General features: G+C 35.6%; 1 protein-coding gene across 2 annotated transcripts in view; it reads left to right on the forward strand.

Moving 5' to 3' along the window:
- The window catches only part of ATG4C (autophagy related 4C, cysteine peptidase), an 85,114-nt gene extending 59,354 nt beyond the window's left edge, over window positions 1-25,760 (forward strand). For both annotated transcript variants that reach the window (XM_011988936.1, XM_011988937.1), the window contains exons 10-11: window positions 1,269-1,388; window positions 24,481-25,760. In XM_011988936.1, the coding sequence (XP_011844326.1) occupies window positions 1,269-1,388; window positions 24,481-24,648 (288 nt within the window). In that variant the 3' untranslated portion in view covers window positions 24,649-25,760. The remainder of the gene's footprint in view (window positions 1-1,268; window positions 1,389-24,480) is intronic.
- Window positions 25,761-26,122: the final 362 nt, after the last annotated feature.

A 26,122-nucleotide genomic window follows, 5' to 3' on the forward strand; every position in this document is an offset into this window, starting at 1 on the left:
CCTCCCCTCCCCTTAATGGAGATGGAGTCTTGCCCTCTGACCCAGGCTGAAGTGTAGTGGCATGATCTTGTCTTACGGCAACTTCAAAACTTCTGGGCTCAAGCAGTCCTCCTGCCTCAGCCTCCTGAATAGCTGGGATTGTACATGGGAGCCATAGCACCCAGCTCCTAGATTATTTCTTAATTGAGCTTGTTCTTTAATTCAAATATTTCCCACGCCTGTCTCCCTTCTGCCCAGTTCTCTCCCTTTCCCACAAACTTGTTAATTTTTGTATATCCTTAGTTTATTTATACAAATATGAATATATCGTCTTACGTTCTTTTTAACACAAACTTATTTTTTCTACATACAGAAAAAGACTTGGTCACATCAGTGATTTTTAAGGACAGGCAAAGCATTTAAGCATGAAAAAAGTTTTTTAAATATAGTACTAAGGTGTGATTGTGAAGAACAAAAAGATTGCAATGATTATTTTTATATTCTGCCCTTTTTCTACTTTTGTATTCCCTAAAGATGCCAAACTCTAGCCAAATCCATTAGCAAGACAGTAGAGAAACTAGGGCAGCCTCCCCAGCCCATTTATATCTGTGGCACTGTGTCTGTTGGAGAAAAGTGAACTAAAGAGACAAAAGGACTGATGAGAAAGAGAGCAAGGACCGTAATGGAATGGTTTCACCTGTTCCAGCCTGTTGTCTGAGAAGAAACAAGAATTAAAGCACACTCAAAGAGAAAGTTGAAGAATATGCAGTTATGTACTAATTGTGTGAATTGCTAAAACCCTCAAGTTGACCTATTTTTATATCAATATAGAACATTTACCTGAATCTATGTATTTGTTTAAAAAGTCTTGATGTCCTTGTTAAAAGGTTAATAAACATTACCCAAAATCTCCAACAAAACAGACTTAACTGCATTTTAATAGAAATGACTAACTCAATTCCAAGCCTTGTACTAGGCTGTGCATATCTTTTTCGTGTTTTCAAGTGTTAGAAATGCATACCACTTTTGACACGCTTCCTTACTTTTGCAGAATGGCACTCATGTCACAAAAGGTTGAAATTTGGTGAATTAAATATATACAAAAGTTGGCTCTTGTATTTTATAGTTTTGCAGAGTGGGGAGGACTATCTGCACAGGCTGAACTAAAACACCATTTGAAAATCATGTTTATAGTGATGGGAAAAAGCTAGATAGGAAATTTTAAATAATAGTTTTATATATACTTGTCTATCAAATACATTAACCCTAAAGAACTTTAAAAATTACAGACATTCCACTGCCCTTCTCCCAAAAAGATGGCGTTTCGAAAAATGGATCCCAGCTGTACAATAGGATTTTACTGTCGAAATGTTCAGGACTTCGAACGAGCTTCTGAAGAAATCACCAAGGTACCTTTATTTAAAATATTGTATTTGTAAATGACCTAATTTTATTAGAGACAGACTGTCAGAAGGCAAAAACCTGTAAATTATGATATTTTTATAAAATTTCTTCTTGAATGTTAATATTATTAGGACCATTGTGAACTGAAAAAAAAAGCTATTTGAGGAATCTTAGCGTTTGAGGCAAATGAAATCAACTAGTGACCAGTTGAAAGTAGTGATTGGTCCACTAGGTGGCACTGTTGAAATAAAAATCCTTTTGCAAACTGTAGACCGGTGCAAGCAATTAGGTTATATTCTATTTGAAGAAGATTTTAAAAGGGCAATCCCTTAGGGGTAGGAAAAAAATTAATGAAGTATTTGATCAAGCCAAATTGTGCATTATTTCTTGTTAGTCCAAGTGCTTCTTTGATTTTTTTAAAAAGAGAAATGGTATTTTTGGATTTCTCAGAACTGCTTTATCAAATGAGCTGTGTTTTTACCTTCCAATAAGCTTGTCTAATCTGATCTATTCTACTTATAGGATCCTTGAAAGAGGTTTATTTAACTTCTTCTCATTACATTTATACTTCTACATTTTTTTGGTCCTTGAGTACTGCTAGAATATTTATGGAACCTTAATAGCTATCTATATTTAGTACTTTAGGAAAAAAAGACTACTTTTTAAAGAAGTAAGCATAGATAGCTCTCTTTATTTGTATCAATAGTTAGGCTATCATTTTATGGTAAGTAAGACCAATACTAGTCATTTTTGGGAATTCTTTTCTTTTTTTTTTTAAGACCGAGTTTCGTTCTTGTTGCCCAGGCTGGAGTGTAATGGCGCGATCTCGGCTCACCGCAACCCCTGCCTCCCAGGTTCAAGCAATTCTCTTGCCTCAGCCTCCTGAGTATCTGGGACTACAAGCATGTGCCACCATACCTGGCCCATTTTGTATTTTTAGTAGAGATGCGGTTTCTCCATGTTGGTCAGGCTGGTCTCGAACTCCTGACCTCAGAATTCTTAACTGGAGCTTATGTATAATAGTAACTTATTACTGCTTTATTTCCAGTTAATTTTATTCAGGAAAGTGGATATAGTGAGTTGAAATTTTGTTTTTAGAATGTAAAAGTGGAATGATAAATAAAATGTTTCATATAAGCTAGATTTAGTTTACTTGATCTGCCATATGAAAGAGGAAATTTAACAGGAATATGACAGAAAAATGAATGAGGAAAGGAGCAAATGAGATATGTGGGAACCATTCCATAGTCTTCATTTCTCACAGTTATTCTCTTTTCATTCTCCTTTTTCAACATGGAAGGCCAGGTGAACATAACAAAATATGTATTTTTCATTTTTCCTCCTATTACTGGAAATTAGTATATGCATTTGTATATTTTAATTTGACAGTTCTTTGTCTTTACAAAGTATCATGTGTATGCTAAAGTATACAAATACAGGTGCTATTGTGATATTTATTGATGTTGATGAACATTTTCCATTAAAAAGTCCCATTTCTCTGTTTCTATTCATTTATTTTCTATCTGGACTAAAATATGTTTAAAACAGTAAAGCAGTTGACTCCTAGAATAGAAACAAACCAGATTATTATTACCAAATTAAAAAAAACAAAATTAATGAATTGTGTATTGATATTTTCTAATTAAAGACAGTTGTGGTTTTTACATTGGAAAAATACTTAGAAATTATTACTCTTGAGCATCAGAATAATATGCATTAAAGTAAAGAGAAATTATATTGAAATGTCTTTTGGAAGTACTGAGAATTGTGTAAGAATCAATTAACTTTGCTGTTATAATATTGTTCTTCTTAAGTGAGTAGCTTTTTGTAGCAGTATCCAAAACTCACCATGTCAGTGAATAACACAGTCAGTTTCTTTTGCCTGGAAGGTTATAAGTTAAGCACTTGCCTTTTTTTCTTAAAAACTGAATTGGGCAGTTTTAGTTCGACCATTTTTTTTTAACCTTTAAAAATTAAATTAACTTAAAATTATTTGTTTCTATATAAGATACATATTTTCAGTTTTCTCATTTTGAAAATGAAGCTGTTAGTCTAGAGTCTCATGTTTAATTCGTAATACCCTGTGAATGAATAACTCCTTATGCTATATGATTTTAAAATATTAATAAAAATTGTTAAACTGATTCAGTGTTTAGCAGAATTCAGTCTAGCAAGTATCTGCATAACTATCATATACAGAGCATAAAATGACCAGGATACAATCTCTGCTTTAGAACAAGGTGTAAAGCTTCCATCCTCAAGTAACATTTATACTTCAGTAGCGGGAATAAGACAAGTAGACATATATTACATTGAATATGATAAGCATTCATATGGAAATAGAAATAAATTGATAGAGGAAAGAAGAGGGTTGAAACGAGAGAGATGTCACATCTAAGTCAAAGTACTTTATTGTGATGGTCATATTTAAGAAGAGCTTTAATGTATAGGCTTAATTTCTACTGGCTTAGGGAAAGAGAGGGTTACTTCAAGCTGAGGAAATACCAAGAGGAAAAGTATAGAAGGAAAGTGGAGAGTTTGTCTAGAGAATGGCAAGTAGTCCAACTTGGTAGGTGCCAAGGCTTCATATTAGGCAGGGTTTCTGCTTCTGACTGCCTGAATCAGAATCCCTAAAGGTGTGGCCTGAAAGTCTCCATTTCTGACAAGCCTCCCACACAATCTTGTGTGTCAAATTTGAGAACCACTTGTATAAGACAGGGCATCCCAAAATGTGACACTTGTTGTTTTTAGGTGGCACTAGGACAAACATTTTAATACTTATATTAACTGGCATATTAAATATGATTTATTGATTTGTACAAGGCTATTTAAGTTAAAAATGATGAAAAGAAAAATATTAATCATGATAGAGATGGCTACATAACAAAAATAGTGAAAGAAGTATATAAGTCTCTGAGTTTTGGGAAACGCTGCTATAGGAAATACTGAAGGAAGAGGCTAGAAAAGTCGATTAGTATAATACCATGGAGAGTCTTGAATTAAGGCTGAAGAAGTTGTACTTTAGTAATATGTTGATTTTGTTAAATTAATTTTAAAATTTCAGGCATACGGAAATATAGAGAATAATATAGTAAATACCCATGTGTTACCACTGAGCTTAAGAAGATTACATATATAATTAATAAGTGTGTTTTCGTCCACCAATCTTATTCCTTTTCTTCCTCCCCAGTGGCAATCACTATCCTGAATTAGTGTATCATACCCATACTTTATATATCCATAAACAACAATATTATTTTACATTTATTAAATTTTTTGTTAATAATATTTTTATATAAAGAGATATATATTCATCTGCAACATTTTTATTTAACAGTGACTTAGAGATTATCTATGTAATCGTACATGTTGGTCTAGCTTATTCATTTAAACAGCTGAATAGTGGTCCATTCTGTAATACACTCTTTATTTAAACTTACTTTCTTTGATGGTCATCTGGCTTGTTTCTGAGAACTTAAAACTCCTTGTTTTATTTGTTTAATTACAAATAATGTTTTAAATAATATTCTTGTACATATCTCTTTGTGCATGTATAATACTTTAAGTAGGGTTACATTAGATATACTAGATACATTACAGTGCAATTTCTGGGTCATAAGATAAGCGTATTTTTAGGTTTGCTGTATGTTGTTAAATACTCTCCAGAGGGATCATGCCAAGCAGTATATAAGAATTTCTTTAACGTCCTTATCAACACTTGATATTGTCAAACTTTAAAATTTTAACCAATCTTGTGGATATGAATAGTACCTCTTTGTAATTTTATATTTCCCTGATTGATACTAAGGTTGAACATTTAATCAAAGTTTATTGGCCCATTTGTTCCTCTTTTGTGAATTTCCCATTCATTCTTTTTCTCTATTTTTCTATAGGGCTATTTGATATGAAGGAAATCTTTATAATTCTAGATACTTCTGCTTTGTCGGCTTTATGTGTTACAAATATGTTCTCCTATGCCACTGTTTTTACTTGTTAATTGTGTCTTTAATTTTAATACACTCAAATTAATATCACTTTTATGGTTTTTGAATTTTATGTCAAAGAAATCTTTAATAAGCAAAAGTCATAAACATATTCTATATCTCTTCCAGAAGTTTTATGTTTCACATTTAGAACTTGTATATGTTTTACTTATTTATTTATTTTTGAGACGAAGTCTTGCTCAGTCACCCATTGTGGAGTGCAGGGGTGCGATCTTGGTTCACTTCAACCTCCACCTCCCGGGTTCAAGCAATTCTCCTGCCTCACCCTCCCTAGAAGCTGGGATTACAGGCATGCACCACCACGCCCGGCTAATTTTTGTATTTTTAGTAGACACAGGGTTTCACCATGTTGACCAAGCTGGTCTTGAATTCCTGACCTCAGGTGATCCTCCTGCGTCAGCCTCCCAAAGTGCTGGGATTACAAGTGTGAGCCACTGCGCCCAGTCTAGAACTTGTATATGTTTTAAAGTAGGTATCTTTTTTTCCTCACATGGACAAATGGTTATTTTAGCATCATTTATCAAAGAGTCTGATTTTTCTTCATTGATTTGTAATGTCTTCTTCAAGGACCTAGATTAGTACAGAAGCTGTAGAATTAAAGAGGAAGGAAGTACTTTCAGAAAGTTTGTGAAGGTAAATCAGTAAGACAGCCACTTAGAAAGTGGCAAGGGAAAGAGAGAGCTCACCGACAAGTCTGTTTGACATCTAGGTGACCAGGAGAACAAATTAATAGAGAAAGTTCATTAATACGATCATTCATTTAGTCAGCAAATACTTGAGTGCTTTCATCCTTATGACTCCACCAGAATTCCTCTTCAAGGTCACTAATGACCCTGTGTTGCCAAGTCCATTGGTCGAAGCTCAGAGTTCATTCTACTTGTCGTAACAGAAGCATTTGATATAGGTGAACATCCACTTCACCTTCCTACACCTTCTTCACATTGGCTTCCAGGACATCAAACTGTTTTGGTTTTTCTCATTCTTCACTGATCGCTCCTTCTTTAGTCTTCTTTGCCTGCTTTCTTCCCCAGCCTCTTAATGTTGGGGTAGCTTAGGGCTTAGCCTTTCGTTCTGATATCTTCTTTATCTTGATGATCTCATCCAGTCATATAGCTTTAAATATCAATTATAATCCAAGATCGTATCTTTAGCCCAAAATTATTTTCCAAATTATAGATTATAATGTGCAGTTGCTATTCAGGGTCCCTTATGTGTCTGGCATACGTTTCCAAAATCAAATTCCTGATCTTCCTTCTGAATCCTGTTTTGCTCACAGTTTTCCTTATCTCATTTGATGGCAAATTTATCCACTGTCTGCTCAGACCAAAGCCTTGGATTATTCTTACCTCCCTTTTCTCTCTCACATCTCATAACAAATTGTAGATTCAAAGTATATCTAGAATCAGACCTCTTTTCACCACCTTCCCTACTGCTCTTGCAACACTGGTCTGAGACACTGTCATTACTTTAGTGATCTCTTATGTAGTTTCCAAGCCTCACTTCCCTGCCTCTAGCTGGTTCTCAATTCAGCAGCCAGCCCTGTAATTCTTTCAAAACATAAGTCATACTGGGCAGGGCATGGTGGCTCACACCTGTAATCCCAGCACTTTGGGAGGTCGAGGTGGGCGGATCACCTGAGGTCAGGAGTTCAAGACCAGCCTGGCCAACATGGTGAAACTCTGTCTACTAAAAATACAAAAATTAGCCAGGCGTGGTGGTGTGTGCCTGTAGTCCCAGCTACTCAGGAGGCTGAGGCATGAAAATAACTTGAACCCAGGAGGCGGAGGTTGCAGTGAGCCAAGATTGTGCCATTCCTCTCCAGCCTAGGCAACAGAGTGAGACTTTGTCTCAAAATAAAACAGAACAAAAAAAGCATAAGTCATACTGAAGCATTGAGAATAAATAAAAAACAAACAGAAACCGTAAGTCAAAGCACTGACATACAGAGCATCTAGAACAGTGCCCAGCTCATAGTAAGTGTCCATTTTGTTGAATGACTGTCTAGAGCTGGATATGCAGTGGTCAACAAGATAGTTGAGACTCCTGGCTTCATGAACTTACAGTCCAGTGGACATTAAACACACAAGTGTATAACAAAAATTAAAAGTTTCATCAAGAAGAAAATACAGTGTCTTGAGGAAGAAAAATAGAAGAGACATACTTTAATTTGGGGAGTGCAAAAAATATTTAATAGTATATATTCACTGCATTTTCTGTGAGGATCTTAACATGTCCATGAAACCTGCCCTATTTAGATCCACCACACAATGAGTAAAAAATCACCAGGAGAAGAGTAAGTGTCTTTCTAATCATAATGGACCTAATAGAGTTTCATGTCTTGCTTTAAGACTCTTGGAAGCCTTGAATTAGGAGTAGGTAAAGTGAACAATAAAGTTTGGCATGATGGGGAGAGCAGAATTTCAAGTCAGTTTAGTAGTATCTTTTATTTCATTGAAATGGTCAACTGTGGAAATCCCTGTGGACAGGGAGGCGAATGGTCTAGGAGAGTTGAGAGTAGAAAATTTGAAGGTCAGATGAATATGATGAAATCAGGTTTACTGGAGTGCCTCCAAAACAACCACTCTTCTGTTCTTCGCCTTCTTCAGATTTCAGCATCTCTTTGGAATAGTTCTATTTAACACTGTCTCTAATCTTCCTGTTAATAATCTTCCTCCCTACTTCCCCTCATGTCTGAGTAATTATGTTGTTGAAATCTTTTACGTTCTTTTTTCTTTCCTATATCGTTTTTAAATTACAGAAAGACATGTTATAAAAGTCTCCAGTTGTGATGGTAGGTTGTCTGTTTCTCCTTTAAGATCTTTTTTGTTTTTGTTTGTTTGTTTTATACATTTTGAGGCTTTGTTATTAGTTACATACAAACTTAGGACTGTTAGGTCTTCCTATTGAATTACAACTTTTAAATGTTCCTCTATCTCTTAGTAATATTTCTTACCTTAAATTCTGTTTTTGTACTTTGTGTCATCAAATACTTGAATCCTGTAGGATTTTAAATTCCACAAGGCATTGTGTTTTAAAGAGTCAGTATTACCCTTTCTGATGCCCTTCATTTTTTTTTTTCTGTTTTTACTCTGCTTCCTTTTGGGATCATTTCACTTGTCTCTGAAGAACTTTATTATTTCTTTTAGTGCTGTTACCTGGTGATAAATTCTCTCAGCTTTTGTTTGAACACATCTTTATTATGCCTTCATTTAAAAATGGAAACAATAGCAAATTTATAGAAAAGTTGTAAATATAATACAAATAGTTTTTTCCTGAACCATTTGAGAATAAATTGTTAGCATGATGCCCCATTACCCTTGAATAGTTGAGTGTGTACTTCTTACTAAGAAATAAGGACATTCTCCTACATAATCACAACGTAACTATCAGAATCAGGAAAGTGGCATTGTACATTATCACCATTTAATTCCCAAGAAATTATTCAGGTTTCACCAGTTGTCCCAATAATGTCTATGTAGCAAAAAGATTGAGTTCACAATAATATGTTACATTTATGCATTTTAAATCTTTAATCTGGAACAGTTAATCATCTTTTTTGATTTTCACATTATATTTTTTAAGATAACAGGATACATGTTTCTTAGTTTTTTACAGGACACTTTTGAAAATTTTGTAGATTGTCCTCTCAATTTGGGTTTGTCTGTACAGTTTCCTCATTAATTTCAGGTTATACGTTTTTGCCAGATATATCACCAAAGTGATGCTATGTTTTTTTGACTGCTTCCTGGTGATTGGCGTGTGATTTTTATTCTCTCTTTATTGGTGATGCTAACTTTGAGCCCTTGGTTAAAGTGATGTCTGCTGTCTGCCAGGTTCCAATCTGTCTTCGACATACCCAGTTGACCTCCACCTGGACATGCATACCTGCTTTGCCTAGCCCCGTCTAGTGGCTTTAAAAATGAATTGTTTGGGAGGGGAAGGGAAGAGGAAGAGCTTGCCTTTGTTGTTGAAGGATATTTTTACTGGATATAGAATTCTATGTTAGCAGTTGTTTTCTTTCAATATCTTAAAGATATTTATTCCATTATCTCTAGCTTCTCTCATTTCTTAATAGACTTTGCCTCTCTAAGATTTTTATTTCTCAAGACTTAAATTGTCTTAATTGCTCTCAGATGCTTTCCAACAGTTGTTTTGTCTATCATACTTTATCCTTTTTTTTTTTTTTTTTTTTTTTTTTGGAGACGGAGTCTCACTCTGTCCCCCAGGCTGGAGTACAGTGGTGCGATCTTGGCTCACTGCAACCTATGCCTCCCAGATTCAAGTGATTGTCATGCCTTAGCCTCCTGAGTAGCTAGGATTACCGGTGCCTGCCACCATGCCCCGCTAAGTTTTGTGTTTTTAGTACAGCTGGTCTTTCACCATGTTGGCTAGGCTGGTCTCGAACTCCTGACCTCAGGTGATCACCCACCTCAGCCTCCCAAAGTGCTGGGATTACAGGTGTGAGCCACTGCACCTGGCTGTACTTCATCCATTTCTTGTGGTGGTTCTTGGTGGTAGGGTTGATTTGATACAAGCTACTCCATTATGATGCTCCTAATTATTATGTTTATAAAATACTTGTTTTAGCTATTTTTTTAAGGTGTAAGATGTGACTATAAACTAAAAATATTTTTAAAATTTGTAGCACAGAAGTTTTGTTTCTGTATTTCATTAGAATTTTGCCATGAATACTATTTAGAGAGAGACATGAGATTAAAGTTGTATCTTCTATTCATCCAAAGAAATTATGGTACTGAAGTAAATTATGAAAGTATAGTAAAATAGCAAATGAAAAGAATTTGATTATTAAATGACAACTCCATTTTCCTGGGTGCTTAGCCTAAAAACTGGATCCCTTGCTCTGTCTCACGAACCCCAAGTCGTACGCATCAGCAAATCCCATCATCTCTTCTTTAAAATGTACTTAGAATTTGATAATTTCTTACCACTCTCATTATTACCCTGGCCCATCTTCACATCTTCCTTGAAATTATTGCGGTAGCTCCCTAACTGATCTCCCTTGCTCTGTGCACAGTCTAGAAGCAACATAGCCACCAGAGTGATTTTGTTTAGAATGTAACTAAGATTATGTTAATTTTTTAAAGAACCTTACAGTAGCTTTTTAACTCAGAGTGAAAGCCCAAACTCTTATAAACCCACAAGGCTTTATATAAATGGAATCTCTGCTTCTCCCTGCTGCCTCTTTGAGCTCATTCCCTACCATTCTTCCTTAACTCTCTTGAGTACAGGCACACTAGTCTCCTTGAAAATGATCAGTGCCCACCCCTGTTTCATGGGTTTTGTTTGTTTCCTGTGCCTGGCATTCTCTTCCTACAGATATTCCCATGGTTCTCTCCCTTCTTTCAGGTCTTTACTCAAGTGTCACATTCTTAGGCCTTCCCTGGGCATCCTTTATACATTTGGAATTCCCTTCCTTCATTGTTTTTTCTCCTTAGCACATATCACTATACACATATATGTATATATTCTGCTATATCATATATATATACACATTCTGTTTAGTTATCTATCATCTGTTTATTCCACTGGAATGTCATCTCAACAAGGAAGGATTTTGTTGGTTTTGTTTATTTTTGTATCCCCAGTGCTTAGCACTGGCTATCACATTGTAGAAGGTCAGTAAATAATATTTGTTGAGTGAAGAAATGAATTAAACAGACTTTGTTATAAAGTTGTCTTACTTATAAGTTAGTAAAGAGGTCAGTGATTGAGTTATAGAAAATCTACAGTGTGTTTTTACCTAGTTCTTCTATTTTCCTTAAATTGCTGTGTATTTATCTTAAAACTGGAATAGTCCTTTTATTCAATGCACAACTCAAAATATGTTTTGTTCAAAAAATTAATTTTCATATTTATCAAAGTAGGACATACACTAACTTTAAAAATGGAAATGCAATAAAAGGCTTATGCTGAAAATCAGGAGTCCCTTGCCATGTTACTTCCCACTCCACAGAATACCTCCTCAGAGATATTCACTTTTAACTCTTTTAGCTATTTATTTAGAATTTTACCTCTGCATTTCTAAGAACAGTAAGTCTTCCCTTAACATCATTGATAGGTTCTTGGAAACTGTGACTTTAAGTGAAATGATATAAAATGGAACTGGTTTTACAATAGGATAATTGATATAAACAAGAGTTAAGTTCCTAAGACATAGTTCTTGTCACAGAAGCATCACCAAACTTACAAATAAAGACTTAAATACTTCTAATATTAAACATTGAAATAAATATGAGCTGTACTTGTATTTAAGAAAGATTAAGGTATTTCACAGAGATGACCGAACATTTTAAAAAAATAAATAGCTACAAAGAGAACTAAGGAAATGAGAAAAGGAGTGGGAATACTAACTCCAAGAAAAACAAAGCTTAGAAAAAAAGAAATGTAAGATAATTGTTTATCTTACAATTGTTGGTGGATCAGTGAGCGACAGCAGTCGTGGTGGTGGGTTAAATCAAGGAATAGTTTGCAAAGCGAAAATTGTAAGAAGCACCTCCTACCACCACACAGTTCCATAACAATTACAAATCTGGCAGGCTCACTGAGCACTTTGTTGCTGTGTGTTTGTTGTTAAGCATTTGAGTGATTGTTGTATACCTTACACATTTTTATTTGGCAATAATTTGTATTCATTCATTCTCCAGCTGGCCTATTCAGTTCAGGTTGTAGGTGGCCGGAGAACTATTCTGGAGGCTCAGGACGCAAGGTGGGAAGCTACCCAGCGTAAGCTATGTGGCGTAAGGTATACTCACACACACCCCACTATTCTCCTAGACTGGATCAGTGCAGACACACCAGCTCACCTCATGTTTGGGATGCGAAAGGAAACCAGAGAACTTGGAGTAACCTACTTACACAGACATGAGGAGAATGTGCAGACTTCACACAGATGGCTGTGGCTGGGAATTGATTTTTTTTCTTCATGAACATTATAATCACACAACGTTGAACGAAATGACATTATTTGGGGACCTGCTGTAATGTGCTTATTCTGCAATTTCTTGATTAGTCCATTGTAAACATTCTTCGTTATTTTTCAGTTATAGTACTTGAGGATTTCACTGTCTTCCCACACCCTTTCACCTTGTTTCTCTTCTCCCAGCCATACTCACAGTACAGTTATAAAACAGATTTTGGTGAGTCACTATTCAGTGTTCACATTACACCTCCATAATATTGTTTACTAATCACATAATGTGCTATGATTACATTTCTTTTTTCCTGTCCTTTGTATATCTTGGAATTAGTACTCCTTCTCCCTTTTTCATATCCTTAGTTCTGTTTTTACCTATTTATTTTTTTTCTAAATGTTCACTTGTATCTGTCAACTACCTAGCAGTAAGTTTTTCATAATTATAAACATAGGAAAAAATCTATTTTTTTCTGGAGATTTGCTCATTTCTGTTTTCTGTTCACTCTCCTCTTAACCGTTCTCTAGGCCTGATGCGGAGTGGTCAGTTTGGAACTTCCTGATGCCACTTTCCTGTATTTGATCTCCTATCTTCTGAATTTTTTAGTTTATTCCTTTCTCTTGCTGGAGCATATTTTCTAGTACCTTCCTATGGAAAAGATGCATAGATGGCAAATTTTTTGAATTCCTACATGTCAACCAGCTTTATCTTTTAATTTATTGATAATTTAATTGGATACAGAATTCTAAAATGAAAATAATTTTTCCCCTGAACTTTAGAAGCATTGTTCCACTCCCTTCTAGCATTTAGTGTTGTTAATAAGTTCAATGTCATTCTGCATTATTTTCCTCCAAATGAATTTTTTTTTTCTCTGAAAGTTTTCAGGTTAGAATCCCAGCTCCATCACCTAATTGCTGTGTATCTTTAGTCACATTGCTTCCCTTCTTTGTGCATCAGTTTTCTCATGGAATGAAAATACTAATAGCTACCTTTCTCTGTAACATCACTATGAGGAGCCGGGCGCGGTGGCTCAAGCCTGTAATCCCAGCACTTGGGGAGGCCGAGACGGGCGGATCACGAGGTCAGGAGATCGAGACCATCCTGGCTAACACGGTGAAACCTCGTCTCTACTAAAAAATACAAAAAATCAGCCGGGCGTAGTGGCGGGCGCCTGTAGTCCCAGCTACTCGGGAGGCTGAGGCAGGAGAATGGCATAAACCCGGGAGGCGGAGCTTGCAGTGAGCTGAGATCCGGCCACTGCACTCCAGCCTGGGCGACAGAGCGAGACTCTGTCTCCAAAAAAAAAAAAAAAAAAAAAAAAAAAAAAAAATCACTATGAGGATTAAATATTTAATAGACTAGTGCTTGGTTTATAGTAGCACTAAAATATTAGCTATAATTATTACTGTTATTTTTATTTTTGATACAGGATCTTGCTGTGTTGCTCAGGCTGGAGTGCAGTGGTGCAGTCATAGCTCACTGCAGCCCCTACCTCATGGGCTCAAGCCATCCTCCCACCTCAGCCTCCTGACTAGCTGGGACCACAAGTGTGTACCACCACAACAGCTAATTTTTACGTTGTCTGTAGAGACAGGGTTTCACTATGTTGCCCTGGCTGGTCTTGAACTCCTGGGCTCACACAATCCTCCTGCCTCAGCTTCCCAAAGTGCTGGGATTACAGGCATGTGCCACTGTACCCAGCCAGCTACAATTATTTATCCCTAATATCTTGAAGCTTCATTATGTGTCTTGGTTTGCGTTCTTTGTCATTGATTGTCGTGCTGCCATTATGGGAAATTTCCTTTAAATTAAAAATAATTGTTTCTTCTCTTTGTTCTTACCTTCTGAAACTCTTATTATACAGTTTGGATCTTCCGAATTGCTCCCTAATTTTTCTCTTTTTTCCTTCTGTTTCCCATGTCTTCATATTTTTGTCCTGGAAGATTCCCTCTGCTTTACCTTCTACCTATTCTGTTGTTCTTAAATTTCAATTAGGATGCTTACATTTTTAGTTGTTATTGATATTTTTTTCTATTCTTTTTTCATGTAATTCTTTTCTTTTTTGTGGATGTAGTTTCTCTTTTCCCCTAGAAAATTAATTATAGTAATTTTGAAGTTTTCTTCTGTTTCTCTTGTTGTTTGTGCTTCCTTCTGGACTCTTTCATGTTTTTGTTTGTTTGTTTGTTTTAGATGGAGTCTTGCTCTGTCGCCCAGGTTGGAGTGCGGCAGCATGATCTCGGTTCACTGCAAGCTCTGCCTCCCGGGTTCATGCCATTCACCTGCTTCAGCCTCCTGAGTAGCTGGGACTACAGCGCCCACCACCATGCCCGGCTAATTTTTTTGTATTTTTAGTAGAGACTGTGTTTCACCATGTTAGCCAGGATTGTCTCAGTCTCCTGACCTCATGATCTGCTTACCTCAGCCTCCCAAAGTGCTGGGATTACAGGCGTGAGCCACCGTGTCCAGCTGTTTTTTCTTCTAATCATATAAAGTTTTCCTTTATATGCTTTCCCCCAAATGACTAGGGACCATCTCTCTGTTTATATTTAATAGCAAGGCAGTAAAAAGCTGAGTGGAAGCTCCATGTGTTTGAGCCTGTCTTTTTAGCTGTTAACTTTCATACTAGGATGATCATGTAATGAACTTGCCTTTTTGTTGGGTAACCCCCATATGTTAGTAAGTGGTGGTCTTTTCTCTGGAGTTGTTTCATTTTCTCAAAGAAAAGTTCTGCCGTATCTTAAGAGCCTGTGGAATGAATATATGTTGTCTGCTCGAGCTCCAGGAGCAGGAAGTGAAGGATACCGAGGACCCTACGGTTTCCTATTTTTAGACTGACAGTTACTCAGCTTCTGAAGTCATCACTGTGTCTAGTGTACTGGAGTTCATATCATTTTCTATTCAGTTTTTCCAAAGAATAAATCTTCATTTTCCTATATGGGGGATGGCTGGAGAGGGGGTGAAGAAGGGTGTTGGTTGCAAGGAGGGACCTGGGAATTGAGTTCATACAAGTTTTTGTCAGTTTCCTTGGTTTTCATTTTGGGTCTCCCCTCTGCTTTCCATGATGTCTCTGGCCTTTGTATACTGTTGCTCTTCAAGTTCCGCAAGATGAATTTGCTTACTTTTCATGGGTATCCCACCGAAACATCTCCTTCCTAACTCACGAACTTAGGTTGCATTTCCCCTGCTCTGTTGTGTTGTAAATGGCCTGATGTAGATTATTTTTTATTTTATCTCATACCCCCTTTTATTCTTATTTTTTTCATTTGTTCTCAATTTAATGATTATTAATCATTTGGTCATTCAAGGATAAACATTGCCTGTTCATTGTTAATCTTATTACCTAGTAGTGCTGGTGTTTGAGGACAGAAAATCACAAATGAAAATGTACTAGGGAATGAATTATTTGATTGTGGAATGTATATCAACACAGGGGAAAAATTTACAAGTAGCTAGTTGACTTCTAGCTGCAAAACACATTTTATGTTATAGCCATTGAATCCCTGAGATCTTAGAAGTTATTTGGTCCAAAGCTAACATTTGTTGAGTCTTTACCTGTGGTATATTATCTCATTTAACCAACCAAACCTTCTGAGATAGTTACTTTTGTCTCCATTTTACAGATAAGGAATCTTGTATTTAGAAAGGTTTAGCAGCGTTCACAAAGGCCACAGCTAATAAATGGTGGTACTGCGATTCACCTGAGACAGTAACTCAAGACTGTGTGCTCATAAGCACTGTGCTGTATAGTCCCCTATTTACACATCAGTCCAAGTTCCAGACAGTTGAGTATCTAATCGTTATTTCAGGTTATAGTGAGCTAATGACTTTTCCTGGAAGTATTTTCAATTTTCAGATAGACCCTTATTGCTAAAAACTTTCTTCTTTTGGTGAGCTGAAATCAGCCTGTATGTAGTCTTACAGAGTAAGAGAATAGGTTTGCTCTATAGTCGAGTAAGAGACTAGGGTTGTTTCCCCTTCTAGGACAATTACTCCCATTTTCTCCAGTGGTACAGAGTTTCCCATGCCCATCACTATTTTGGTAAAGGTCTTTTTGAAATCACTTTAGTGTTTCAGGCTTATGTTCACCTAGAGGTCCTCCTTCTAGTTCTGTGTTTTCCACATGAAATCTGAGGGACTTTGTAACTTTCATAGGTCTTTTTTACTTCCGGGATCTAATGATAGAAACTGAGTTCTTTTAAAATCTTCAGCAGCTTATAGTTTAGTTGGGGAGAAATGAAATGGATGTTAAAGATAAATGACTGTACAATTAAATGCCAGAAGACTAATATTATGATAGTTCAATAATAATGATAAAGCCAACACATTAGATGCCAGGCAATCTTCTAAGTACTTTACATATATTAGCTGATTTAATCTGCGCAACAACTCTGTGAGATAGATACTATCATTACTGACATTTCACAGCTAAGGAAAATGAGACAGGTATAGTAATTTGATTAGTAAGTATCAGCCAAGTTTTGAGCTGATACTGTCTAGCTCCACAGTGCATGTTTGTAATCCTTACATTGTACTAGACAAATGTATAGGACTTTGGAGAAGGGCATAATCACTGTAGAGTGAGATAGTTGTCAGTGGAACTTGGACTGGAACTTTAAGTGCTGATGGAGTTTGGTACAATCAGACAAGAAGTATGAAGGATGGCTAGATGATAGAACATCCTGAGCAGAACCACCAAGGTCAAATGTTGTGGGAAATCTATGGTAGGATGTTTATGAGGTAGACTGTTTAAGGGAGCAGTGAAACCTAAATCTTGTGTTAATTTGGCTTATAGGGACCTGAGTGATCTGGCCCTGTGTACCACCCTTACTGTTTTCCTCTACCTGCAAGCCACACTGGCTTGCTTTCTGTTCTTTGAATATGCAAAGTGTGCTGGCATCCTAGGGCCTTTGCACCCTCTGATTTCCCTGCCTAGAGTGCTCTTCACCCAGAACTTTTATGTCTGGCTCCTTATTGTCATTCACAGGGGTGCCCGCCCTGGACCACGGACTGGTACCAGTCTGTGGCCTGTTAGGAACCAGGCCGTAAGCAGAAGGTGAGCGGCGGGTTAGCAAGTGAAGCTTCCTCTGTGTTTACAGCCGTTCCCATCACTACTCTCATTACTGCCTGAGCTCTGCCTCCTGTCGGATCAGCAGTGGCATTAGAGTCTCATAGGAGTGTGAACCCTGTTGTGAACTGCATATGCAAGGGATCTAGGTTGCATGCTCCTTATGAGAATCTAATGCTTGATGATCTGTCACTGTCTCCCATCATCCCCAGATGGGACAGTCTAGTTGCAGGAAAACAAGCTCAGGGATCTGAATGATTCTACATTATGGTGAGTTGTATAATTATTTCATTATATATTGCAATGTAATAATATAAATAAAGTACACAATAAATGTAATGCACTTGAATCATCGTGAATCCATCCCCACCCCCTAGTCCATGGAGAAATTGCCATGAAATCGGTCCCTTGTTCCTGAAAGGTTGGGCACTGCTGGTTATTCAGGTTGCAACTTGGTCTTTTCTGACCACACATCCTAAAGAAACCTTCCAGTCCTTCCTGAGCACATGAGCCGGTTTTATTTTTATTGTGGTTCTCATCTCTGAATGGTGTACAAACACCATTGGTTATCTGTTCAATACTCATCCCTCTTTCTTTTTTGCTGAAAAATCCTGATTTTGTTTGCAGTGACAGTATCCACCAAATACTCATTTTTCTAGTCTCCTATTTCTTTAGAAACACTTTGGTGTAAGTGAAATATAAGTGGGTGTGTGCTGGAAGTTTCTGGGAATGCTTTTGCTCTCCTGCTGTAATGGGATGTAGATGCAGTGCTGTCCTCTTACATCCCCGTGCCCCTTCATTGAATATAAACTAACACTTGGGGTTTCAACAGTCCTATCTGATTCAGAGAGAATCGTCAAGAGAATTGTAGAAGCTGTTCATCTGACATCAATTAATCAAAGTAGCCATGTCAGACTGGTGAAAACAGTTCGTATTATTTGAAATTGTTGTTATTGTTTTCTATTTTTTATTTATTTGTCACTTGCAACAAAGTATTCCTAATTAATGTAAATGATGTTGCCATTGATAGAAATGGAGAAGTCTGGAAGAGAGCTACTTTTAGGAGGAAGAAATGGAAATTTTATGATCAATTTAAATTGATGTTGCAGTCATGCCTCCACTGACTACTGCTGGAGGTGGTAATGGTTACACCAGAACAAAACTACCTATGCTCAGATCCTGACTGTGTCAGTTACTAATTGTGTGACCTTATACGAGTCACCTAATCCCTCAATATTTCAGTTCTCCCATCTGCAAAAACATGGATGATAATAAAGCCTAGCAGAGAAATTGTTGAGACTGATAGTAGATAATATTAAGGAAGAGAATATAGAAGGAGTGAATGTGGAGAGAAGATAAAGGAACAATTGATTTTTATCTGCATTTCGGAATGTGGAAGTAAGTAGAGTCAATGAAGGAGGAGATGGAGAATAAATCGTTCAGAAAATAGAAGGAAAAACCGGAAAGCAAAATATTGCAGAAATCAGGGAAATGGTATTTTAAGAAAGAAATACTGAGCAGTGTTGATTGCAGTAGAAATAATAGAAACTAATAATAGGCCTTTTTATTTGAGGGCTAGAACAAAGTATTTTTTTAAGAGAGTGTTTTAAGTACACTGAGGGGTAAAAGTTGGATACAAGGATTTAAGATTTTGTAGTGAGGAAATAGGATAGTTAACATCACTTGCATACTTAGCTTAGTTTAACTATATGAGCTCTTATAATAAAAAACAGGAATATATTTTTCCATGTATACTCTTTATTATATACGGTCATACATTGCTTAATGATGGGGATATGTTCTGATAAATGTGTTGTTAGGTGATTTCATTGTTGTGCAAACATAATTGGATGTACTTGCACAAACCTGGAATGGTATAGCCTACTACATACCTAGGCTGTATGGATGGGTTGAGTATATCCCTAATCTGAAAATCTGAAATCCAAAATGCATCAGAATTCAAAACATTTTGAGTGCTGACATGATACCAAAAGGAAATGCTGTTTGGGACATTTAGGATTTCAGATTTTGGATTTTTGAATTTTCAGCTTTGGAATGCTGAAACCAGTAAGTGGATATAATGCAAATATTTCAAAATCTGAAAAAAATCCAAAACGGAAACACTTCTGGTCCTAAGCATTTCAGGTAAGGAATAGTCAACCTGTATACCCTGTTGCTCCTAGACTACAACTCTGTACAGCATGTTACTGTACTGAATACTAGAAGCAATTATAACACAATGGTAAGTATTCATGTATCTAAATGTATCTAAACATAGAAAAGATATTATAAAAAGATGGTATAAAAAATTTAAAAATGGTGTACCTGTGTAGGGAATTTACCATGAATAGCACCTGCAGGACTGGAGGTTGCTCTGGGTGAATCAGTGAGTCTATAGTGAGTGAATGTGAAGGCCTAGGACACTACTGTACACTGTGGTAGACTTTATAAACACTGTACACTTAGGCTACACCAAATTTATGAGAAAACATTATATTTCTTCAATAATAAATTAACCATATCTTTCTGTAACTTTTTTTTTTTTTTTTTTTGAGATGGAATCTCGCCTTGTTGCAGGTGGGAGTGCAGTGGAGCAATCTTGGCTGACTGCAACCTCCACCTCCCAAGTTCAAGCAGTTCTTTGCCTCAGCCTCCCGAGTAGCTGGGATTACAGGTGCCCGCCACCACGCCTGGCTAATTTTTGTATTTTTAGTAGAAATAGGGTTTCACCATCTTACTGTAACTTTTTAACTTTGTAAACTTTTAAATTATTTTTAGCTTTTTGACTGTTTTATAAGCACTTAGCTTAAAACACACATTGTACAGCGCTACAAAGATGTTTTCTTTCCATTCTTATTCTAAGATGTTTTCTATTTTTAAATTTTTAAATTTTTTTCCTTTTAAACTTTTTTGTTAAAAATGAAAACACAAACATACACATTAGTTTAGGCCTCCCCAGGGTCAGGATCATCAATACCACTATCTTCTACCTCCACGTCTTGCCCCACTAGAAGGTCTTCAGGGACAGTAACACACATGGAGCTGTCATCTCCTGTGATAACAGTGCCCTCTTCTGCAGTGCCTCCTAAAGCACCTGCCTGAGGCTGTTTTATAGGTAATTTCTTTTTTAAAAAGTAAAATGAGTACACTCTAAAATAATAAAAAATATTGTATAGTAAATACTTAAACCTCTAAGTCATTTATTATCAAATATTATGTACTGTACATAATTTTATCTGCCATACAGTTTGTTTACACCAGCATCACTACAGACTTGTGAATAATGCATTGTGGAATGACATTATGACAGCTGTGACAACACTAGGTGATAGGAATTTTTCAGCTCCGTTGTCTAATAGGACCACTGTCGTATGTGGTCCTTGTTGACTGAAATGTTATTATGTGGCACATGACTGTACTATTTACATTACTATATATTTTACATTTGTACATATTACTGAACAGGGTTGTGTACACAAGATTATGCATATCACCCTTTAAACAATTTAAAGACTTGTTAAAGGTGATTTTTGACAATGCTTGATTTTGCAATATGGGCAGACTTTAGAGCTTAACCACTACATAGGGTATAGCTCTAGTGTGGTGAATATATGCTACATAGCTATACACTGCCCTGTACTGGGTATAATTTTACATATATGGTAGCAGGGACTAGTGGAAAAAGTTTTGACTTCAGAAGCGATCATCTCATGGTTCTATTTCTGTCCTACCAACTAGTAGCTTTATTATGGTATACATTGCTTAACTTCTGTCCTCCAGCTTCTTCCTTTGTAAATTCTGAAACCTGTCAACTCAGTACGTGTGATAAAAATATTTGATCTCCTGAAATCTATGCTTTGCCTTTTAGCTAATAAAGTAGATTCAGTGTAGCTTTAGCTGTGTTATTACAATATAACAGAGTTTAGAATTGCCTGTTCTAAAGTTGTTGAGCAAACCACTGAATTCCCTTTTAAAAAACAACTATGAGATGGTTAATTCAGTTACCTTAAAAATTTTTTTAAAATAATAGTTTTCTCCTACTATGTAATAAAAGAATTACATGTTAGAAAGTTTGAAAAATAGGCTGGCCGTGGTGACTCATGCCTGTAATCCCAACACTTTGGGAGGCAGAGGCGGGTGGATCACTTGAGTTCAGGAGTTTGAGACCAACCTGGGCAAGATAGTGAGACCCCATCTGCATAAAAAATACAAAATTAGCCAGGTATGGTGGCACATACCTGTAGTCCCAGCTACTCGGGAGGCTGAAGTAGAAGGACCATTTGAGTCCAGGAGGTCGAGGCTGTAGTGAGCCGTGATCATGCCACTGCACTCCAGCATGGGCGACAGAGTGAGAGTATGTTTCAAAAGAAAGAAGCTTGGAAAATAGAAGTGTGTGTGTACACACACACACACACACACACACACACAGAGACACACAAACACACGAGAAAAGTCACTAATTATTTCATTCAGAGATAACTTAATATTTCGTTATCTTTCAGTCTTTTCAAAATACATACTTGAAATTATTTTAACATAATTGAAACTAAATTTTATAGCTTTATATCTTGTTTTTTTTTGAGACAGAGTCTCACTCTGTCACCCAGGCTGGAGTGCAGTGGCACGATCTCGGCTCACTGCAAGCTCTGCCTCCCGGGTTACGCCATTCTCCTGCTTCAGCCTCCCGAGTAGCTGGTACTACAAGTGCCCACCACCACAAAAAATAATTTTTTATATTTTTAGTAGAGACGGGGTTTCACCGTGTTAGCCAGGATGGTTTCAATCTCCTGACCTCGTGATCCGCCTGCCTCGGCCTCCCAAAGTGCTGGGATTACAGGTGTGAGCCACCGTGCCTGGCTTATATCTTGTTTTTTTAGGATTATATAATAAACATTTTCCAAGTTTTCAAATAATTTAGATTAACTTTTATTTTGTATAGTATCTCCATGTCACATAGATAGCCTAAATTGTATTTTTTCATTTGGATTTTATATCATCCATTATGGAAGGACTTTTAAGGTTTTGACAGTGTAGCCATTCTTGTAATATAAAATAGAACACTAACCTTTTCACATTTTAAACTTTTCAGAATCAAATTGTGATTAAAGCTGCTATTATAAACATTCATGTGCAGGATTTTATGTGGACATAAATTTTCAACTCATTTGGGTAAACCTTTAATATATTGTTAATTTGATACTCTTTAAAATATTTAAATAAACTCAGGAAAGTTTGGAAAATAATTCTCCAAGCCTGAATCAATAAATATTGTGCATAAGGAGACCATTTGCAAAAAGATTTGCAAAAAGTAGATGCATTTTTAAATTAAAGGGTAGCGGGTTCCTTTCTGACATTTTTTTTCACCTGGGACACAGATTTGAATCTTAACTTTGATGAGCAACTTAGTCCTATATTAATAAACCCGGATAACTCCTTTCTTAATCTCGAAAGAAAGGACGAAGAGATGATAATGTTAACTCTGCTGTGTTGATCTCAAAATGATATGTGGATACTTGCCCGTTAGATGCTGGACTTTTACAAGTGACATTAAATGAATATAAAAATGACAACAGTTTTTGGACTATATTCCAGCTATTGGCTGGAGGTGAAAGATGATTAATCAGATGCCAATAGTCTCTGCCTCTTATTTTTCATTTTACACATTTTTGCTCTTCTCTCTTACCTCTTTTATAGGATATAAATAAAATAAATTTCAGCAATGTATAAATAAGCACAATATGAACTATAGGATCTGATTTTCATCATGTCTAGTTTTGTTAATATTGATTGTTTTTAAATGGTTCATTTCCATTCAGTTAAAAATATATTTTATATAGCTGTCTCACTGAAATATTTTTAATTTTATATCATATGCTAGGCCTACCTATCTGGCCATGTTTCAAGAGAATCTATAAATGTAATACATAAGAAATTGATGATCCTTCAGGTGAATGTTGACATTTGAGATAATGTGGTTTTACCTCTGAAATTATCTTTTAAAAACAAATTGCATTTAACTGACAACAATTATGATGTATATAAATATTGTATTCTTTTTAGCATTCTCTGTAAATTGCATAGTAACTTTTTGGAATCCCTGTGGCCCTGATTACCTATTGAAAATTTCCTTTTTGTCAAAACATCCTTTATTCAAAGTGTTTAATTCATTTTTTAAGGAAAATCATTAAAATTTTTGAATAGAACTTGTTTAACAGAAATATTTAAAATTGTTTATATTATACTTGTGAATTCCAAATTGATGGGCTATAAAGATTGTGAGTATCCTCACAAAATTCTAGGTATTGCCTTTTTTTGGTATGTAGTGTAACTTTAGAAGATAATATGTAAAATGTGGATTATTACTATTTGTGAGAAGACCATTTTTCATGTTGACTAGATTATTGTAGAAATAGTTTACTTAAAATATTTTTTAAAAGAAAATCTTTGAAAAGACCAAAGTTATTTTTTAAAAATAACTTCATATTATTACTTTTGATCTTCTTAACAGTTCTCTGAGGTAGAAAAATTGGATTTCTTTTGCTCTGTTTTTATACACTTGATCTTAGCCAAAAAGCCAAGCAGTGATTGCCCTGTTTTATAGATGTTATTCAGGTAGAGTGATGTGTCCAAGGTCACATCAAGGTAAGTTACAAAACAGAGATTAGAATGGACCTTCTAATTCAGTTTACTGCCTAGATTACCAAACACTCTTTTACAATATTTTACCATAGTCAGTGATACCATTTTGTTTCATTGTCTATTACTACCTAAAGAAGATAAATTACAACCTAACTCTCTAGTATTTTTTCAAACTAATATGACCAGAAAACTTACTTTGGGGAAGTGGGAGGTGTGAGTGAGCATATTCTTTGATGATTTAATCCTAATGAAGAAGCATGTATTTACCTATAAATAAACAATACAATGCTAATCATTTTTTGTCTTTTAGCCAGAACAGGTAAAGGAATAGCACTGGGTGAATGTAAATGAAAGAAGCTAACAGGGGAGGTTCAGGGCTAAAACGGTAGATTTGTCATGTGGTCTTAGTGTGCACTATTGCATCCAATAAGGGATTCTTCTATACTTTCTGTTACAGATGCTGAAATTTTCTTCTAAGGAGAAATATCCCTTATTTACTTTTGTAAATGGTCATTCCAGAGACTATGATTTTACATCTACTACAACCAATGAAGAAGACCTTTTTTCAGAGGATGAAAAGAAACGATTAAAAAGATTTAGCATGGAAGAGTTTGTCTTGCTTTAAAGATTAGCACATTTGTGCTTGATGAGAAGAATTCCGTTGAAAGGGGAAAATGAAGAGAAACAAGTGTTTTCGAAACGTTTATTTTCACAAATATCTTAATTTTTTATGTTCTTTAAGAAAAAGAACATTTGAAAATATAAAAGTTTAAAGATATTTTCCTAAAAGAGGAATGATTTAATGAATCTTGCTTTCTAATAAATAAATTGAGTGATTCTGGTTGCATTCCTATTTCCCTAAGATCTTCTAGTGATAATTCTACCTTAACTGTAAGCCTTTTAGTCTTCAAAGTCTTCCACCTGAGCCCATTGTTCTCATGGAGGTTTTGTGATATTAACCCTCCCCCAAAGACTGGGATCACCAAATAGTTTCAAAATTCTCAGTTTGTACTAATGACCAGAAGATCAGAGAAGGAAACTTTAATGCTGTCTAGCCTACTGCTATTAATGCAATCAAAGAATGCTTTTGCATATGTCTTGATAATTAAATAGTATTTGTTAACTGTGATATGCATACACTTATATAAGCAGAATTATGAGTTAAAGTAATATTTTGCAATATGATTTTTATAATGGCTCCTCATTATGCTTGCTGTTGAACCTTTTATGAGGAGTGAATATAAAGTATTGGTTTTCCCTCACAAATTTAAAGGTTATGTTATTAATACTATTATAACTGCATCCAATCAAATCAGATAAAGGCAACTATAAAATAGTAGTAGTGTTTGTTTCCTATCCCAAGGGCAAAATTTTATAGGAACTCAATTTATTATGCAGTTTTCAAATCTAAAGTACCAAGAAAGATGTCACTAGGTTCTCTTCTATGTGATTTTTGTTTTTTATATAAAGCAGTGTAGTGGTGTTTAGAAGCTGAGGCCACCTATAAGGCAAATCTGCCTTAAGTGTATTATTTGTTACTTAAAGGCAAATTTGTGATCTAAAAGTACAAGAGTGATTATTGAGCTAGGATTATAAAATACATAATAAAGATGTGAGAAGATAAAATGCTTTTGTTTTGGTTTTAATGTTGGGATTATTTTAATCCTTTCATTTGAAAAATCGGTGTCTCAAATGAATTCTGTTCATTTATAATAAATGCATATATTGCTTTGAAAACAATATTAATTTTTTTAAGTGGAACTTTCATGTTTCAGTGTAGAAACGTTACTTATAAAGACATAAAATTGTCATCTAAAGTCATTGATCTCTTCCATCAGAAAACCTATTTGTTTAGAGTTGCATGTAAAGCTGAAAGAGAGGGTGGGTGGATTGTTTCAGTATACCTGATGAGAAAAATCAGGTTTGACATTTCTCAGTGAGGATGACTTACTGAATTGAAATAGTCTGAAATCTAAAAATTTTCTTTAGTCTAGATACAGACAGGACAAATTAAGTCCAATATTAATTTTCCTAGAATGTGAAAGCAATATAGGAACCAGAAGCCAGTGGTATACCAGATTTTATACAGTACAGTCCTC

This window comes from Mandrillus leucophaeus, unplaced genomic scaffold (assembly GCF_000951045.1).
Source record: "Mandrillus leucophaeus isolate KB7577 unplaced genomic scaffold, Mleu.le_1.0 Scaffold341, whole genome shotgun sequence".
In the NCBI taxonomy this organism is placed as follows: Eukaryota; Metazoa; Chordata; class Mammalia; order Primates; family Cercopithecidae; genus Mandrillus; species Mandrillus leucophaeus.